The 20,977-nt window shown below is 45.8% G+C and overlaps 1 protein-coding gene across 5 annotated transcripts in view; it reads left to right on the top strand.

Annotated features, from left to right (window-relative positions):
• Positions 1–20,977, top strand: part of SIN3A (SIN3 transcription regulator family member A) — an 802,206-nt gene that overhangs the window by 281,128 nt on the left and 500,101 nt on the right. For all 5 annotated transcript variants that reach the window (XM_086959309.1, XM_086959306.1, XM_086959307.1 and 2 more), the window contains one exon: positions 14,490–14,596. In XM_086959309.1, coding sequence (XP_086815435.1) covers positions 14,490–14,596 — 107 coding nt within the window. The remainder of the gene's footprint in view (positions 1–14,489; positions 14,597–20,977) is intronic.

Genomic DNA, 20,977 nt, shown 5'->3' on the forward strand with positions numbered 1-20,977 from the left:
GGGAAGTTCGCCAACGTCCCAGGCTGGTAAAGATGGAGGTTCGCTAGGCTCGGTGTACTCCGAGGTGTATACCCCGTTGGGGAAGGTGACTCCACCTCCTCCATTGCCGAGGGGCCTCCACCCCCGAGGACTCCTACTCCTCCTCCGTTGTCTCCACCGCAACCTGGACCAGGGCTACCAGTGAAGCCGCCTCCAATTCCACCGAGGTCTACTTCGTTGCCTATTCTTCCTACGCCTCCCAAGGGTACGCCTAAACCGAAGGCCCCGTCCAATCCCAAGTCACCCGCTCCGGTGGATCCAGTTGACTGCCCTCGGCCGAGGAGGACACGTTCACGCTCCGGACGGAGAGGAAGATCGAAGAGTCCTCATAGATCCTCCACCAGATCAAGGCGTCGCCATAGGAGGCGGGGGTCTAGGTCCCGCACGGACTCTTCCAGGACCCATTCCTACTCCCCGACCTTATCGGACTCCCCAGAGACCAGGGTTTCTCCAGTGGATGACATTGCCACTTTCCAGGAGGTCCTCCTGAGGGGGGCTGCGAAGTTGGGTATCGCTGTGACGGCTCCTACACCTTCGACGTCAGTGATATTCGAGACGCTTCACAAGAGGCATCTGTCTCGCCCTTTGCTTCCACTAGTACCTGGATTGAAGGAACCCGCAGAGAAGCTGTTCCTCAAACCGGCGGTGGTGAAGGCCACTCCCTCCCGACTTCTAAAGAAGTACAGGGCCCCGGATTCGGACCCTGCCTTTCTGAGAGTTGATCCGGTACCGGATTCGGTGATAGTGACGGCGGCCGGGAAGCTACACTCTACCTCCCCGTCCTCCACCGTGCCGCCAGATAAAGAGCCGATGGATCGACTCAGCTGGAAGGAAGGCATGTGGGACCGCATCCACAGCCATGAAGGCGTCCAGCGATACAGCTCTGCTGGGACGTTATGACCGGGCGCTGTGGGACTCCCTGCAACAGTTCGTGGAACTGCTACCAAGAGACAAGAGGGAGGACTTCCAAGAGATCTTCAAGGAAGGGATGCTGGTGTCCAATCAGGTCATCAGCGCGGCTGCGGATGTCTCCTTGTTGGCTGCCCATGGTTACTGCCATTGAATCAATCAGCGACGACCTGCCTGGCTCCCGCTCACGTCACTCAAGCCGTAGGCCCAGCAGCGGGTGGCCAACCTGCCTTTTTCCGGGGATACTTTGTTCGAAAAAACACGCAGATGATGAGATGGTCCGCATGAAGGCGGAGGTGGAGACCCTTACGGCTGTGGGTTTGGAGAAGCCCAAAGAGAAGAAATCCTACAGGCCGTTCCAAAGGCGCTACGGCGCACAAGGAAGAGGACGGGGGCAGTCTTTGGGACAGCAGCAGCAACAACAGCAGCAGTTCCGGAGACCCTTCCAGAAACGACAGAAGGGTAGAGGGGGACAGCAGTCCTCTACCGCGAACAAGGGCCCAGCCGGGTCTCGACCCTGAGCGGTTACTGCCCCTTCATCCGTTACCTGCTCCGGTGGGGGGGGAAGCGCTCTTTTCTTTCTGGCAGAGTGGAGAAAAATTACTCTGGACAAGTGGGTGCTGAATATTGTTTGCAATGGATACAGTCTTCGGTTCATCAGCCCTCCTCCAGCGATCCCTCCGGTCAGCTCGCAGTATCAACTGCGCGAGCTCCAGGCGGAGGCCGATATCCTGTTAATGAAAAGGGCGATAGAAGACGTACCTCTGTCTCAAAGAGGAAGAGGTCTGTACTCCCGGTTCTTCCTGGTTCGCAAGAAGGACAAGAACGAGTTCAGGCCCATTCGGGACTTGCGGCAGGCAAACAAATGGATTTGCAGAGAGAAGTTTCGCATGCTGTCGTTGCATCAGATTTTTCCTCAGTTGCAACAGGGGGACTGGCTTTGTGCCATAGACCTACAGGATGCGTACTTCCACGTGCCCATCGCGTGCAAGCACAGGAAGTTTCTGCGATTTCAAGTCGGCACCAATCATTACCAGTACACAGTGCTGCCATTCGGGCTGAAGTCTGCGCCCAGAACATTCTCGAAGTGCATGGCAGTGGTAGCGGCACACCTCAGGAAGAACAAGGTGTTTGTCTACCCGTACCTGGACGATTGGTTGATCAAGGCCTCCTCCTTCTCGGAAGCCTAAGCACACTTCCAGAAGACGTGCGTTCTCTTGAACAAGTTGGGGTTGCACATCAACATGTCCAAGTCTGTCCCGATCCCGATCCCGGTCCAGTGCATTCAGTACTTGGGAGCCACCATCAATACGCTGTCAGCAAGCGTGTCTCCTTCGGAGGAGCGACGGCGACCGATCCTTCGGAAGGCTCAGGCTCTTATGACCGCTCCATCTACAACAGTGAGGACTGTCTTCTCTACTGGGGTCGATGGCCTCTTGTATCTTCCTCACTCCTCATGCACGACTACACATGAGACCTCTGCAGGAGTGCTTGGAGGACCAATGGGACCAAGATACGACTGTCTCTGCATGCTCGTCAGTCCCTGAAGTGGTGGTGTTCAGCGGAGAATCTCCTCAGAGGGGTTCCCTTCCACAAGGACATGCCCACTCAGGCTATCGTGACGGATGCTTCTCTCCACGGCTGGGGAGCGCATTCGGGAGACTTACAGATTCAAGGTACGTGGTCTCCGATGGAGTCCACGTATCACATCAATTTCCTGGAACTCAGAGCTGTTCACTTGGCACTGAAGGCTTTTCATCTGTCCTTCCAGACCACCTCTCTGCTTGTACAGACGGACAATACGACCACAATGTATTACCTCAACAAGCAAGGGGGCGCGAGATCGCGCACCCTGTCTCGGGAGGCGCAGACGATCTGGCACTGGCTTCTGGCCAGAGGATTGACGATAACGGCTACCCATCTACCAGGTGTGCAGAATGTTCAGGCAGACGCACTGAGCAGACTGATTCAGGAAAACCACGAATGGGTCATAAACGACGAAGTACTAGGAGAAGTCTTCGAAAGGTGGGGGACTCCAGACATAAATCTGTTCGCCACCGCCGAAAACAGCAAATTCCGAGACTTCGCCTCCAGGTACTACCAGCAAGGGACGCTGGGGAATGCTCTCTGGATCATCTGGTCGAACAGCTTTGTGTACGCTTTTCCACCCATTCCTCTGATTCCAGCGGTGCTCATCAAGCTGTCTCAGTCCAGGGCACGGATGATCCTGATTGCCCCGGAATGGCCCAGGCAGTGGTGTTTCACGAACCTGCTTCACCGGTCTCTCCTTCCTCACATACGGCTGCCGTGCAGGCCGGACCTTCTCACGAAGTTCGGGGGGCAGATGTTGCACCCCAACCTCTCGTCTTTGAGTTTGGCTGCATGGCTCCTGAGAGAGTGCAATATGGCCATTTGAATCTGCCCGAAGATTGCATGGACATACTGAAGGAGTCTAAGCGACCTTCCACTCGGACATCCTATGCTTACAAGTGGAAGAGGTTTTGTATCTGGTGTGCGTCCAAGAACTTTGACCCGACGATGTGCAAGGAAGATGTCATCCTTCCTTACCTTCTACATTTGGCGTGGTCTGGCCTTAATGTTCATTCCATTAAGGTTCATCTCGCTGCATTGACTGCCTACAGGAAAAGCCCTTCACAGACTTCCTTCTTCCAGATCCCTGTGATCAAAGACTTTGGAAGGCTTGAAGAAAGTATTTCCTCCTGTCAGGCTTCCTTCGCCTTCATGGGAATTGAATGTGGTGCTGTCCAGATTGATGAAGGAGCCTTTTGAACCCATTCATAAGGCTTCGTTGCAGCACCTGTCCTGGAAGGCAGCGTTCCTTGTGGCCATTACATCGCCCCGCAGGGTGAGTGAAATTCAGGCGTTGTGTTGCCAAGAACCTTATACTGTATTTCATGCTCCTAAGGTTGTTATGCGTACTCACCCTAAATTTCTTCCCAAGGTTATTTCTGATTTTCATGTCAACCAGACTATAACTTTGCCTACGTTTTTTCAGAACCCTTCATCTCCAGTGGAAAGGTCCTTACATTCCCTGGATGTTAAGAGGGTGTTGAAATTTTATCTGGATAAGAACAAAGGTATTCGTGGGTCAGACCAATTGTTTATCAATCATGGATCGGTCAGGACGGGTCTTGCGACCTCTAAGCAGTCCATCTCTAGGTGGATTGTGTCCTGCATACAACTGTGTTACCAGAAAGCTAATAAGACCTTAGGAGGTACGCCTAAGGCTCATTCCACCAGGGGCAAAGCTGCCACAACAGCCTTGCTCCGTAATGTGCCGATTGCAGAAATTTGCAAGGCTGCCACTTGGAAGTCGGTTCATACCTTTGCTAAGCATTACTGTCTGGACACTGATGCCAGGGCAGATGCTCAGGTTGGACAGGCTTCGCTGCGGAATTTGTTCGCACAATAGTGGTGTTGATTTCTTTCTCCACCGCCGCTTTGGTGTGGGGATGGGCTTGCCATTCTATTCACTAGATTATGACTATACACCGAGATCCCCTACTACAGGAGTAGTTTCTGTCCTGTAACTCCAGTTCTGTAGTAGGGGTATCTCTGTTATAGTCATAAGCGCCTGCCCTCCTCCCCGGTGGAGAGATATTCATGTAAGGAATGCTACAGGTCTGGCGTGTTACGCCTTCAAAAAGAACTGACAGTAAAAGGGACCTGCAGTGCATTCTGGGATACTGTGAAGTTCTCTTAAAGGCACAGTATCCTGTTTTGAGCCACATAATGGCAGCCTATGGGGGCTTGTCTGTCCATGTCTTCCTCTCTATCTTTCCAGAGGGTTTTTGCTGAAGGCAAGGAAAATCTGGACAGGCTTTGCTGTTTGCTGATTTTTGGTGGAATTTCTAGTTGAAGTACTGGACAGTGTAGCTTGTTTATAGGCTGCATTATATGTCTTTAAATTCTCTCTTAAGTGTCTGTGCAGTTCTGCATTTTTTCGAGACTTTAAGAGATTATTTTTGATTGCTCCGGGGTCCACGCACATGGGCGGGACTATTCACTAGATTATGACTATAACCGAGATACCCCTACTACAGAACTGGAGTTACAGGACAGAAACTACTCCTTCAATGACCGGTCTTTCTGACATTGTCCATGGTAATCTCTCAAGGTTTTCCTTGCTTAGCACTGTATACTCTGCTCCTTTCTGTGCCAACGAGATTTGTCTATCAGTAAGGTTAAAGATAGAAAATAATGACGTTATGTTGATTAGACGCCAAGGCACGTGACCTGAACGCAGGTTTTGTAACGTCCAGCCTAGCTGTACAATAGAACGCAACTGGGACTGACCATGTTGTAACATTATCATATCCTGTTCTATTATATCAATAGCAGATGATACAATGCTATCCAGTGAATAGATTCTGGAGGACAGAGTCATTAACCCATTTTCCACTACAGAAGATGCTTTTTCCAAATTAATACGATCAATTTCTCGTATTTTTTCAGCAGTTTCAATTTGATTTAATTTCCAAGCTTCATTGTATGCTGCGTATATACCGGCGTATATGAAACGTTTTTGACGCTGTTTGCGAGGTCCCATTATGAAATCTCGCAAGTCGGCACCTTCTTTAAGTAAAGTTAAGTGTTGCTTAATTTCTGGAAGTGTGGATTTCTGTAGCCATTCGAGGCATAGTTTTCCCACACTGTATGTTGTAATAATCCCTGGTTGTTGTCTTTGGGAATATCTTGGGTCTGGCTTGTTTTGTTTGAACCCCTGTATTTTGTTCAGGAATCTATCATGACCGTTATTAGTGTCTGTGTGCCAGATTAACCATTTTTTCCAATCAGGAAGTGTTCTGTTTTGTTTTAAAATATCGGCCACGTCTAACCCCTCAACTGCAGTGGTGTTTCCATCAGGTATTGGCTTTGATATAGACTGGTTGTTTAAATCTTTTATCTTGGGTAACCCAAGACAGGTTGTTTGCTGAACTGTGTCATTTAGGAACATTATTCGTTCTGGGATCATGCAGGCTCTGAACAATGCTTCTAGACCTTGTACCTGCCAATCTTTTGTTCCCCAAATAGTTTTTGTCTCAATGTTATTTTTCCAATATTCAAAACCAAATGTAGACATTTTTTCATAAAATGTTTCTGAATAAATCAGTTTAGTGTTTGTCAACTTATTTTTCACCCCTGTCTTATTTAACATTTTAAAATAGAATGTTTCCGGATCAGTGACATTAAATCCCGACAAGTATGGGAATTTTTCAAAAAATGTCTTTGAGCTGCCTTTTGGCGGGGTTGGACAATGTTCCAATTGATTATAAACGAAAGTATTTCTAGGATTGGCGGACTCATGTAGATAATGATGCCCGTAATGGGAAAAACAGTACATTTCCTCATAATTCGACGAACCCTCTAAATAATCATGTGCAGTAAATTTTGCTGACGTTTCTAAATCTGACATCATATTATTATTTTCAAAGTCCCAATAATCAGAGAATCTACTTGGTGAAACAAAGTCACTCAACGAAATCTTAAATAGGTGTGGCAATTTCAAGAGCTCAACCGGACCATACATTTCATAGTCCGTTTTGTCCCATGCTATACCACCATGTATAGGGTTGGCTGTGATGTTCACTGATGAAAGTTCTCTTTTTTCGATGTGTAAGGATCTGTGTGGTTTCAGGACCAAGTTGATGTTCTGACTTGCTGTGTCCATTGTACTATATTTTCCATCAATAAATCTACCCAAACTTAAAACCAAGATGAGCCACAGAAAGAGGAAAAGTACGCCTAACACAATCCACAATTTAATCCATTGAGTAGTTGGATATGTTTTGAGTTTATGACAGAGTTTTTACTTTTTCTTTGAATGTTTTCATTGCTGGCTTGTCTCCATGTTCACTTGGATCATCGGAAAAGTCATCAAAGTTGATAAAGTAGCCAGATGCAGTTCTGTCAATTAGTGGGATTGCTTCCGGATTTCCATTGATCTTTGCATTGTCTTTTGTTACATTTGTATAGTCTGAAGCTACATCGATGTAAACTGGAGTTTCTTGTTGAACTGTAGCAATTTGGGTCTCAAGAGGCACAAGTTTCATGGCATTGTTACATAGTCCTTTCTTAATCACTGCAGGTTTGTCAAATGTGATGAATCTCTCAGTTTGAACCTCATGGATTGTAGCAAGATTTGGTATTCTGCTATTTCTTGGGAGTCCACTGGGCCTACTACTTAATATTGGCCACATGGTTGTGGTTTCACCAGGTCGATTGATACAACCCGGCTCTCCTTTTTACCAGCAAGAGGCGGTAGCACTACTGATCTTGTTCCGCTGACAGCTAAGACAGGTACTGCTTTTCTGTAAGAAGGCCCAAATTCCTTCTGTACCGCAATCTTTTCTCTGACCAGATCCCCAATCTTTGGAATCCAGACAGGTCTTGCTGGGACAGGTGGTTTTTCTTCAGTGGTAGTTGGCTTTAATTTTTCGTTACTCAGACTTTTTCTTGTTTCAATAAAATCCTGTAAAACAGCCAAACTATCTTTGATATCAAAAGCTTTTTGTTGCACCACTGAAGTTTGACGATGTAAGTCCTGAATAAGCATTCTAGTTCCAAACAAAAGTTCATACGGGCTGACACCTCCTAGAGAATTTCTTGGCATATTATTAAGACTGCGTTGGACACTTGTTAGATGTTTGACCCACCCATCACCCGAACCTAATACCCTCGCTGTTATAGATTGCTTTATGTCCCGTTTTTTTCTTTCCACAACCGCATTTTCCTCAGGATGGAAGGGAGAAGAGTACCGCAATGCAATGCCCATGCTGGCCATGGCCTCCTTGTAAGCCCGATAGCTAAACTCAGGAACCTGGTCAGAATGTAGCATGCCAATTGCGTATGTGCCGATAAAGACTCGCAAATCTTTTATAACAGTTCTGGCGTCAGCCGAGTGCTGGGGCCACATCCAAATGAATCTCATACAGGCATCCACTGCGACCATGATATATTTATAGTTACCATCCCTTTGTAAGGGTCCACAGTAGTCCAGGTAAACACATGCTACTGGTTTGTCTGAGATTAGAAGGGGCGTCTGTGCTCGTTGTTTCACAGTTGACACTTTCCTTTTCTGACATATTTCACATTCTAGAACATAATTCCTTGTCTTTTTTCTCATTCGTGGCCACCAATATCTCTGTTTTAATAATGATACTGTGGCAGAAACACCAGCGTGTGCAGAGGCAAGACCTTTGTGTGCCGCTAAAATTAGTCATAACCTGTGCTCCGTGTTTGGAATTGCTCTATCCCCCATTCCGGGGATTTGAGCAAACGGAACGTTGTTCGCATCAGTTTTGTATGAGTACTTTACTGGAAAGCCTTTCGGGAGTGTTTTACCGCTGTTTACTGAAGCACTAACAGCTTGCAATATCTCGCTGTCTATTTTTGTTTTTGACCGAGTGATGGCAGCTACGGAAGCCGTTTGTGCAGCTGCTTTCGCGGCTTCGTCAGCCAATGAATTCCCTGCAACGTGAACGCCATCACATTTTGGACTGCAAAAGTTTTACAGCAGGAGTTTAGATGTCTGTAGTCCAAAACTAGACGATATGAATAGTCTGGCTTGGAGACTCTGTGACCACTATAGCTCATTTTGGTATAGTATATACAGAGCCAGCTTCCTAGACTCAGCACTCTGCACCCAGGCCGCCCTAGTGACGCTAAGGGTGCTTAAAGGGTTCATCCTTGACCCTGGGGGAACCCTGGTGCGTACTCCAGAATACTGACTCCCACAACCTGGTACTTATGTGTAAACCGATAACTTAATTTCCTCCCATATGATTGCTTTTCTTTGAAAAATCTTAAGTGTGCAGTTGGTTTGTATGAATAACTGTACAAAAACTGTATTACTTACCTGGTTTCCAGGAGATGTCCCTGTGTGATATCTCAGCATATTACACTGGTTAGCAATCGTAACTTAAAAAGTAATCTAAGAAGTAACATGCAGCGTTATCTGTAAAGTAACTGAAAAGTAATTTCGAACTCTTGACTTGCCTGTAACTCAACCATCTGCATTTGAACCTGCATTTAACTGTAATTCCCTGCATAAAAACTTGCAAAATATTATTTCACTTACCTGTACCAGGTTTGGCTTGGTTCTAGAAATAAAATAACTAAATAATATTTTTGATACAAATTGGTTAGAGTTCAGTCTTTGGGTGTGTGACATCAATTGCTTCCTGTGTCTGTACAACAAATGCTTAACACTACCCTCTGATAAAGCCTTACTGCTCGCTCACACTGCCAGAAATGGAGACTAAGGTTCTATCTACTTTTACCTTTGCCTACCTTTGTGATTCCACTGGACTCCTTGCTAGTTATACCTTATTTTGGTATAGTATATACACAGCCAGTTTCTTACAACCACACAAATGTATGGCTATTCTCAAAGAAGCAAGAAGATCTATCATAAGGGCTTGATGTGCAGAATAATGGCACTGTTTGTGCATTACTGTAGAACACAGCACATTAACCTACCTTCCCCAACAGAGCAAGAACTAAAATGTTACCTATTACATTTACAAAAGTCACAGCATACACCTCAATATGCCTACATTTAGCGACTGTTGCATCATATTTATAAAACAGGAAACCGCAGTCACATTTCCGCATTCCTGTAATCAAAGCCTTTTTGGAAGGAGGAATAAGAGTCCTTCCACAACGTACACCTCCAATACCAGCATGGAATCTAAACACTGTCCTAACACGGCTAACCGTCTGAGCCACTACATAATTGCCAACTACGGTTCTTAACATGAAAAGTAGCTTTCCTCGTAGCGATAACAACTTTATGAAGGGTAGGCGAAATACATGTACTCACAATTATAGAACCTTACTGCCACTCTCAGACAGTGTGTTTACACTCTAACCCTACATTTTTACAAAGGTCGTTTTTCCTTTCCGTTTAAATCTAACCTTGTAATTACCAGTTTTCTTTCTAAAACCACAAACTATCGCAGAACATGCAATACATACACTAGATGTTAAAAGGGTACTTATGTACTACGCAGAACTTACTAAAACTTTCAGCAAAACAAAAAAGCTCTTTGTTTCTTTTTCAAATCAAACAAAAGGAAATGCTACCTCCAAAAGAAGTATTGCAAGATGGGTTATTATATGTATCCAAATATGTTATGGCAAAAAAAACATAGAATTCAGGAAGACCAATCAGTTCTTTTTTTCTTTTGCCCAAGCAAGCAGGGGTTCATCAGTTTATCAGGTGATCATTGCGTGGTGGATAGTTCAAGCAATCCAAAAATGTCGCGCAAAAATGACAGACACTGAAGTAGTGCCTAACCCAAAAACACACTCCACAAGAAAGGAGCAACACACACCTTTATCTAATGTCTCCATCAGTAACATCTGCATGGTAGCTGTATGGTTCTCCATGCATACGTTTACCAAAAGCTAATATGTGGGTCTACAGGCTAATAAGGAGGCAGAGATGGGTCAGAAAGTATTCAAGCATCTGTTAGCCAATACAAACTTTTTATTTTTTGTCACCCAACCTCCCCTAGGGAAAGGGAACACTGCAACATAATGAAATGGACAGCATGTGAATAAAAGATTCACACTGCAAATTAAAGTAGCTACTTACCTGTTGGAGTAAATTTGCAGCTTGAACATTTTCTGGATTGACCTATAACCCTCCCACTTCTGCAGAAATTAGTAAGACTTGCAATGGGAGAGGGACAATGACAGTTTAACTCAGCGAAAGCCATAGCCAGGATGGATCGCAAGGGTTAAAAATCTGAAAATGGCGACCAAGGCTACACTTCCGAGGGACATAGCAACAAATGGTTGATGACGCTCAAATAGAAAAAACTAGAAGACCACCATTCAGAACTGAACTACTGTACGGTGGAATAATGCACAGCATTTGAATCTAGAGATTCTTAAAACTGCAAAACTACGTTAACATGTATCTACCTATTTAGATTTAATATTCAGGTTCCTATTTAGCGGCCACTGTATGATGAAAGGTTAAAGTGGAGCATTCATGTGGATCTAGAAGGTCTTCAAGCTGCAAAAAGGTCTTTGTATTTATGTAATCTTTTTGTGTTGATTTTGAAAAACAATGACCAGGGAAATAAACAGGCAGTTCCTAGGTTCTACAAATGTTGCTGAACAAGAGAGAGAGAAAATGCAAACAATTTGCTATCTTTGATGAAATGGCAACACTAATGTTATGGTTTGGAAAGAAAGAAGCTTGGCGTTTTTTGTGTCCGTATAAGCAAACCTATTAGCCAATCTAAATGGGAATTAACTTGCAAAGGTACCAAAGACACTGTGCCTTGCATTCCCCTATTTTTTCCACTGCTGTGCAAGGACTAAGATGAAATTATAAGACCTACGAATGTAACCGCAGTGAAAATTAAAAGCATAAATTCTTATGTGCAAGGGAAATAGAAAGTTAAATATCCGGAATAGCCCACATAAGACGCATCAAAGGTGAGCATTTGTCTTTTTTTCATCTCTCTTACCAAAGTCTTCTAATTCTACATTGAATCTGTTTTAAAAATTAGAAATGTCATGCATTTAAGTTATTTAAAATATGTATAACCTTCTTTTTCTTTGCCTTTTTCCACATAACTATGTAAGGGTCGATTGCCTAATGAGAACCTTTACATTTTTTTATTGCAATTTTTTTTTGTGAAAATCTTTTTATTAACAATATAAAAAAAGGCATCGGGTGTCATTTGCCGCTTCTACATTTGTCATATATACATTTCCGTACTACAAGATAATATATTCAGGATAACATTTAGGGATCACAGAGACTCCTGCGCGGCTGCTTCGTCCCAAACAACTGGAGGAACACATATATCCCCACGATAATTGTTCCAGGCTCCCCAAACCTTCCCCCACTTCGCAGGACAGCCCCATGCGACGTAGACGGGCCTCTCCTTGTACATACACCAATCCAGATCCTCCATTCACCTCTCGACCCGGGGCGGTTGGCTGGCGCTCCACAGCTGAGCAATGTTATGTTTAGCAATCATACACGCAAGGGTCGCCACTGTCTCCCATATGCAATCAAATCTGTAGGCTCCCAGACATTTAGGACATGAATTTTAACCCAGTATTCCTGTATTTCTGCACAATGCCACAAAGTATGCATGAAGGTTCCAAGCTCCCTGCACCCGCTCCGGCACTCCCCGCCCAACCCATGTGCACTAGCTGGGGCCCCGTGACATACGACCTGTGAAAAATCTTTAATTGCACAAGCCTGAGTCATTTGAATAGCCACTACCTTTGGAGAGGAGCTGCCTCCCTCCAGTCCTCATGATATAATTCTAAGCCGTCAGTGCCCCATTGTGCCCTAATGGTTGCCTGCGGGTCTCCCATATTGTTGAGAAGTTTTTTATATATTAACAATATGGTCTTTTCCGGGAGATGACCATCTAACACTCGATCTTCCAGGGGGGAGGCGTCTGGGAGCATGGTGCCTCTGGGAATATGCGTGAGTAGGGCATGTCTAACTTGGAGGTATCGATAATGCTCACTCTCTTGTAGATGATACTTTACTTGGAGAGCACCGAATGTGATCACTGTGTCTTTCCCCCAAACATCCCTGATCTGCGATATCCCATTTGTCAAGGCCCTTTGTTTTCCAAAAGCTGCCCAGTCTCTCTGAGTTCCATAATGGGGTCGCAAGGGTGAGTTTACCGTCCCACTTAAGATGTCGAGTGGCTGCGTGCCACACCTGCAATGCATGGGCCGACGGTCCAGCGAGGGGAAATCGGCCGGCCCTGGCATATAATGCCCTCGTAAAGTCTCCCCCCGCACCTACCCATGGTCCATCGCATACCCAGGGTCTCTGGGAGACCCGGAGATAGCGTGGTTTACGCCACTATTTGACTGGCCAGTAGTACTTCCGCAGATCCGGCAAACCGATCCCCCCCCCATCATACCAGGGGAGAGAAAGTTTAGAGAAGGCAATGCGAGGCCTGCCCTCCCCTCCCAAAGAAGCTGCTGTTGAAGGGCCTCAATTTCTTTAAAGTAGGACGACGGCACCGGGTCCATTGCATTCTGAAGCGCGTACAGAAATCGGGGAAGGGCCATCATCTTGAAGTGCACCGCCCTACCCAAAAGGGAGTGCAGTAGCGTCTTCCATCTCGTCACATCCATCCTAAGCCGGGCCAGCTGGGGGCCCAAGTTATTCGCGTATCTCAACTTCGGGTCTAACGTCCCATAAATGCCGAGGTATCGGAATCATATCAGTTCAATTTGTAACGGGCAGGAACTCTGGACTACCGGAGGATCTCCACTAAGGACAAAGAGCACTGATTTCGACCAGTTAATTGCGAAACGAGAGTACCTCCCAAATATAGCAAGCACAACAAGGAAACAGATCAGGGATTCCCTGGGAGAGGTGAGGTAAAGCAGGATTTCATCTACATAAAGCGAGAACTTCTCCTCCTACTCCGGCGTCCAACGCAGTCCTCTGATCGATCGGTCCCACCGGACCCATGCCACCAAAGGCTCAAGAGCCAGGGCAAAAAGAAGTGGGAGCAGGGAACTCCCCTGTCTTGTGCCTATGCCCAGATGGAAGTCAGTTGACCTATGGTTGTTCACCACAACCCTGGCCAGAGGATCTGCATACAGGAGACGGACCCAGTTGATGAACTCAGGGCCAATGCCCATCTTCCCAAAAACTGCGAACAAGAAGGGCCACTCATTTCTGTCAAATGCCATGGTGGCATCCAATGACACGAGGACCGCCGGCTCGTGTAACTTCCGGGCACCGTCCAGTATTCCGTGCAGCCTTCGCAAGTTAAGTGCCGTATTTCGACGCGGCATAAAGCCAGATTGGTCCGTGTGAACCAGGGTGCTAATGACTTTAGCTAGTCTCTAGCTCCCCCCTGCATTTTTATTTTTACTCTTTCAGGATGGCTAAATTTGAAATGGGTTGTACAGTTGTAGACAACGGCTGCTTGCTGAAGTGAGAAAGAATTTTGCCTTTGACTGGCTTATTTTGTATATATATTCTTAGGAGATAGTGGGTGTTCGTAATCCACAGGACTGTCTTGCCTGTAGTGTGCTGCCTTATTTAAAAGTCAGACAGTGTTTCGGAGGTGCCTGCAATTGTTTAGCGAATAAAGCACTGCCTGAAGTCCCATAACGAAAGACAAAAGTGTTGGTTTTCATTTAGTTACCAGTGCCGGGAAAAAAGACCATTTTGATAATTTAGCAAATCTATGTTTTTATTACGTATTTAAAATCTCGAAATAAATGATTTAATGTGCTTGAGTGGGATATTGGTTTTAAATTAAATGTACAGCTGTATATGAATTATGAAGCAAGATTTATCTGCATCTCCTTTAGTTCTGTCTTGCCATTTATAAAGTTTATACTGAATAAATTAGCACATCATAGTTTTATTCTATTTTTGATGTTTTGTTGCATTTGTTGATAACATCCTTCGCTGTGCATCCGAGCATAAAGCAATATTCTTTAATTGTACTCATCCCCTATGAGACTGTCGACATTCAAGCTGTTTTCCCCCACTTAAGGTGGAGGATGCTTTGTCTTATCTAGACCAGGTCAAGCTGCAATTTGGAAGCCAACCACAGGTCTACAATGACTTCCTCGACATCATGAAGGAATTTAAATCTCAGAGGTGAGTTCCATCCTCTTCACCATAGAGAATTATTGCTTTTGCACAAGACCGCACTTCTGGGCTTTCGGGGAAATGCACTTGATTGTCCTGGAACGTTGGAGACATGGAACAGCCTATGATGGAGAAAACAAGACGGTCTAGGAAATCTTATTGTGACGCTTGTGCTACTGTATTAACTGCGAGTAGGATGGGTTACTTGGAGAAACTGGAAGTTGGGATAAACAGCTTAATTATATAAATGCTAAATTGCTATCACTCCTGCCAACACGTGAAGTGAATGAATTGCAACCTGTGGTGTGTTTGTATTGCGATTTAGTTTTTGAAAACTGTTAGTAATCCTAAATCAGTTAAAGTTTCTTGTTACATGAAATATTTAGTCTTTGAAAAAATTGTGTAGGTGGGCCAGTAATTCTTTTTTCACCATTGTCAGGTGGACACTTCAGGTGGACACTTGGAAACAAATGTTTTTATATTGCAATGTTTTTTATCTTAACTACTTCATATTCCCTACTAAATTAATTGCATTTGGAGTAGGCTTTCAGGGCTTTGAAAAATGAGAAACATCATGGGCAGGACTCTTGGAGAGTATCTTCTTAAAATGTAGATTTTATAAGTGAGCAAATGCAAAGTAGCTTCTAAAATCGCACCATATTACTGCTGCTTTGAAACAGTTTCCTCCAATGTTTAAAGGCCGCCACTAACCCAGTTTTACATCTGTTTCCTATATAACCGGGCCTCGACTTGCAGTGTGCCCTCTTGACTGTATTGTGTACTGTGTGCACATGATATGGGATGTGTTGTATGAATGCACAAGATAAGGCGATCTGCTGTACCTAAATGAATCACAACTTTAAATATGCAATACCTGACGCACTAATTTATAAGACCCTTTGACGAAAAAAAATCATTTTGTGCATAGCTTCTGTAAATGTATTGAAATATTGTAATTTAGCCAACACTTGTTTTGCCTGCATGGCCTAATTTTTGCAGCATGAATATTTACTGGGTTCAGATGACTAGTGTCATTCCATCATCTAGTGGTTGGGCCCAGAACTGTCTGTAATAGCGCATTTTTCATCTTCCTTCTTGTGTGGAGCCAACTATTTGGTATCCTTTCCATCCTCTTGTGACATCAGGTGCACTTTCCTAAAGCCACACTGTTGTCAGCATCTTCATAGTTTGGTCTGGAAACAAAGCCAGGAGCGTTGAAATCATCAGACGAAAAATTGAGATTGTCGATGGATCACTCACTGACCCGTAAAAAACTGAACGGAACTGAAGGTTAGAAGACTGACGTTGAAGGAATTGAGTTAGCACCGAACCCCCATATCTTACCCCCATCTTACCCCCGTCCCACCCGCTTCCCAATCTGATTGTTCGGTAGCTCTCCTTTGGAATGACATGAACCAGTTGAACATCTGGGATGGAGCCATACCCTTAGATTTTCCGCCACAAGGACGGACGACTACTCGGAATGGTGTGATGTATGTGCGCAGTTCCTGCCCAAGACCCTGCAGACTAAGGATAAAGTGAGTTGGGCTCATTATACCATGACACAATCACAGCAGAAAAGATGCTGACATACCCTGGTCAGTCAAGTGATAAAAACCAAGAGGAAACAGAGGGGCACAATGAGAGGGTTCCGACATTGAGGGGGGGTCGCTGAAACAGAGAGGGAGAAGGTGTCCAAGGAGTGAGGCAAAGAAGTATCGGGTAACACCACAAGGGAGCAGTGGTGCCAAGCCGATGAATTTGGACTCTGCCTTCCAGGGATACCCAAACACTGAAACTACTGTCAATTAAGTGCAAGCTCAAGCATAAAGACCCCATGGCTTGAAGTCAAAAGACGCTGTTGGCGTTAAACTGTCTGAGCTGGCCTTTACTCCAAAAGGGGAGCACAGGTGGAAGATCCCAGAGAGAACTGGGCCTGAAGAGGAAGGTCTCAGTTCTCCACTTTGAGAGGAAAAAATGTAGGCTTTAGGCAAAGATGAAGTCCCTCCTGAGGAGGAAGTAGTTTAACTCCCTAAAGGGATTTTGCACTGCACTAAAGCCTCGTAAGTAGGATCAAGAGGAGGAATACATTAAATTGGAGCTTCGGACACCTGAGGCCCATGAAGAGGAAGAGGAAGAAAACCTCTACGGGGAAGGATGTCAATTTTAGAAATATGCTTTTTATGCCCTGGAGTCAGCAGGGGAATAGTGGCCAGGACTTGCATACTCATCTGAAAAAGGTGTGGGCACATACTCTTCCAGCACCGCCAATACCCTCTCTGCCTCCACTACATCGCAGTGTACAACACACTGGGTAAAAGTGCAACAGACTTGTTGGTTGCTGTTGGAGGAGGAATGTGGAATCCTATTTCCTTATAGAAACCCTGATTCTATCCCAAAATAACAACTAGTTCTTCCCAGTGCTCACCAGGAGCAAGATGTCTTTAGGGAGTCAGCCTCAACCAAGACATAACACCAAGGGCAGAGAATAATTAAGCATATTCTTCCAGAACCCTGTGTACATCAGTGGGTAACGTTAAAGCAGTTGAGATCCTTGTGACCATGGCACACATTTGAGCCACCACCATGGGGCATCCACCAGACAAGGGTAGCAAAGAGGATGGAGATGGTGTCCTGAAATGGAGAGTTCAGCTACCCCCGATTGGTGTATTACCAACTTTAATGCAGTGCTCAGTAGGTTCGGGCACCAACTGTCAGAGGAAGTGGAACAGAGCAGTGCAGGAAGAGGGCAAAGGTCCAGGACCTCAAGACAATCACAGCACTTGGTGAAAAATCTGCACTGGTCGTGGTAGATACAGCCAGCAAACAGTTGCGCACAGACGTCACCATAAGATGGCCTGCATGACTGAGAGTGCCTCGGTTCAAGCAAGTGGTACAAGTAGCAGCAGTAAATCTGCCTTTCACAAACAAACTTTTCGGCCTCGCAGTGGACGCTTCTCTGTAGAGGATGAAAAAATACAGTGAAACCGCGAAAGGCAGCAGGTGCTTTGCATTTCAGAGACCTGTTTTGAAGAGGGTCAACTTCAAGAAGAAATTTGCCAGCTTGTCAACCCACAAAAGCGCAGCTTCACAATACAAACCAGCTCCCATTATTCACCATTACAATGCAAACCAGCTCCCAAAATGCTCAATTGCAGTGCCAATACTGTGTTACACCAAAGCAACCCTTTCAAAAGCTAGAGGTAGAGATCCCTCTACAAGAGGTTCAGGGCACAAATGCAAGTACCTTGCTGAGCCATCCCTCCACACAACACCAAAGGGAACAGAATTGGAGAGTTCCTTCAGGAATGGAGGACAGTCACCTCCATCAATGGGATTCTAAACTTATTTGAACGTAGTTATTGTATAGAACTATCACAAAACTTCTGTTGCAAGAGTACAAGGGCCTTGGAAACAAGCATGCAGTAGAGAGGTGTGGTGTGGAGAAGTGTGGCTCACTGGTTAGAGGAGGCAGACCTGGAAGCCGAGGTCAGCCCGGGACCAGGGTTCAATTCCAGGCTCGGCGGGGTCTTGAGTCCCTAAAATGTCCATGGACTCGACAATTCTCGCTCTGGTGCCTACTCGATTCACGGGTTCACACTCTGCGACTCTGGGCAATAGCTTGCTTAATCTCCACAACGGCCCCTCGCGGCGGGATGCCCGGCAGAAGCCTTAAGCGAGCTGCAAGAGGCTCCTACTGATATAGATGGAACCCAGAAGATATCAATAATTTATCAGAAAACTATTAATACTCTGGGAACCTTCTTTTACACAACCTCTGGCAACAGGCCGTTTACCCTGCGTAGGAACACCACTGATACATGGTACACGAAGAATTGTAGACACAAGAAATCTGCTCTGATCATTGACGTCAAAAAGAAGTCTCCTCTTAGGATTTGGACAGCAAGAAGGGAGTACAAGGTGGCAGTCCTCAAAGCTAAGAGAGTGGGAAGAGCAGCATTGGCAAGCCCTAAAAGCAGCCAGTACGGAGAAAGATGCTAACCTTTTCTGGAACCTGCTTAGGAACAAGACTGCGCCCTGATTGTGAGTTAATCGCCAACAACATTCCAAGTAAAACCTAGCATGACCACTTTCTGAGCCTTTACTCGAATGCAGAGGAAACCACCCTTGATGGTTCAAAAATTGACCCCTTCTCCGAAATGGAGATGGAAACCGCCATTCATTGCATAGTCCCAGCAAAATAAAATGTAAATTGATACTTGTATAGCGCACTACTCACCCGCAAGGGTCTCAAGGTGCTTGTACGAATACCGCTGTGGAACCCATCCTGGCTTTCCCTGTGAGGCGTCCACTCCTGGGCACCCCCAAGGTGGAGGCCAGGCATCCTTAGCGTTGTGGTGGCCATTGTGGAGATTAAGAAAGCTATTGCCCAGAGTTGCAGATTGGGACTCCATGATTGGAATAGGCACCGAGGCGAGAATTATCAGATCCGTGGAATTTTTAGCCCATGACCCGCAGAGGCGGGGAATTGAACCCTGGTCCCAGGCTAGACCTCTGCATCAGGGTCTGCCGCTCTAATCATTGAGCCACACTTCTCCACTAGTCCCAGCAAAAACAGCGGGCCCGACGGACTCCCAGGGGGACCTCCTTCGAGCAGATCCTGTTAAATGGGCAAAATTTATTTCATCTGTAATTAATGCAATTGACAACGGCTGCCCCATTCCAGATTCCTTCAAGGGAGCAGAGGTTGTACCTATCTCCAAGAAGGGAGCCAGGGACGATCCGCCAATTATCGCCCAATAAGTTTTATTGATTCCATCCAAAAAGTTGTTGGCTGGGTATTGCTGGAGAGGATTCTAACATAGGCGGACGAAAATGAGGTCCTTTCGGACTACCAAGCTGGCTTCAGGGCAGGAACAGGGACTATTGAACAGGCGTTCAGGCTACTCCTCTTGTACTGGAAGGTGGTCAAAATAGGCAAAGGCAGTCTTTATCTCGCATTTATCGACTTAAAGACTGCCTTTGACCTAGTTCCTCGTGAGCGCATGTGGCAGGTCCTGGCAGAGCAGGGGGTCCCTAGGTACATCTTGAACATGCTAATTCGCCTCCATGAAGGCAATTATGCTCAAGTGAGGTGGGGTGCACAAGGGCAAAAAACTGCACGAATACCAGTGAACAGGGGACCCCGCCAGGGCTGTGTATTAGCTCCCACACTATTCTCTTTGTATGTGAATGGGGTAGTTGAATACTTACAGCGAATACCATCTGATGCTCCAGCCCTGGCGGCCGAAAAAATTCCCACCCTCCTGTTCGCTGACGACACCCTCCTCATTTCAAAAACACTGAAGGGCTTGCAGACTCTCCTGGATATATTCCAACGGTTTTGCACTGCTAGAGGGTTGACCATTAACACACTGAAAGCAAAGTTCCTAACACTAAATCCATCAAGATCGTTTAGGAATCCTCCCTCATTAAACTGCGTCCCACTAGAGAGGGTTACTACTTTTGACTACCCAGGTATCCGTATTTCCGATTCCATGCAATGGAGATCACACACGCAGAAAATGCTTTTGAACCACAAAAGGGTGGTGGGGCCGGAGCTGTAAGTTCTTCACTTTACGGCGCTGAACTGTGGGGTTTCTCCAATACAGATCACATTTCTAGATCGGAAAATAAATTCCTAAAAGATCTAATGATGCTCCCTCAGAGGACACCTACCTAGCCCCTACTATATGATTTAGACTGTCACTCGCTTAGAGACACTGCGGGACTTCGCCCACTCTTGCTGTGGGCTCGTTTGTGGCGGACACCTGAATTATCAAAATACGCAGCAAGGCTAAAGGAGGTAATGGATACGGATGGGTGGCACAAGATCCACTGGCTTAAAGGCATAAAAAAACTCTTATACGATCTTGATCTTAAAGATGCCTGGCTAAACAGAACTTCCCCACCCAAGGCAGAAGTCAAGAAGGCATACTGGCTATGGGTTAGCAAGAATGATCTCCTTAACTCAAAAGCAGGCAGGCTCACGCAGTTTATGCAGCATAAGCACCACATCCGTTTTGAACCCTACCTAGACATTATACAAAAACCATATGACAGAGCTATGTATTTTAAGTTTAGAGTAGGTACACTCCTCATAAGAGGGCTGACTGCCCAGTGGAAGCCTCCTTACCAAACTCTAGCTTCTTGTCCAAGTTGTGAGGCCACCACTGAGTCATTCGCACATTTTATGTTCGCTTGCCCAGTCTACAAAGTTCCAAGGGGGCGCTGGTTGAAACCAGTCTGCAAAGAGCTGGGTACCCGCAGTCACCAAGCCGCATTGCGTATCTTAAGATCCGACGCCCGGGATCTTCATGCCTGTGGCCTAGCAAATTTTCTCAGATGGGCATGGAGCATTAAAGCGAGAAATTTGAATGCAAATTTCTA

Source organism: Lissotriton vulgaris, chromosome 2_2 (genome assembly GCF_964263255.1).
Source record: "Lissotriton vulgaris chromosome 2_2, aLisVul1.2, whole genome shotgun sequence".
Taxonomy (NCBI): Eukaryota; Metazoa; Chordata; class Amphibia; order Caudata; family Salamandridae; genus Lissotriton; species Lissotriton vulgaris.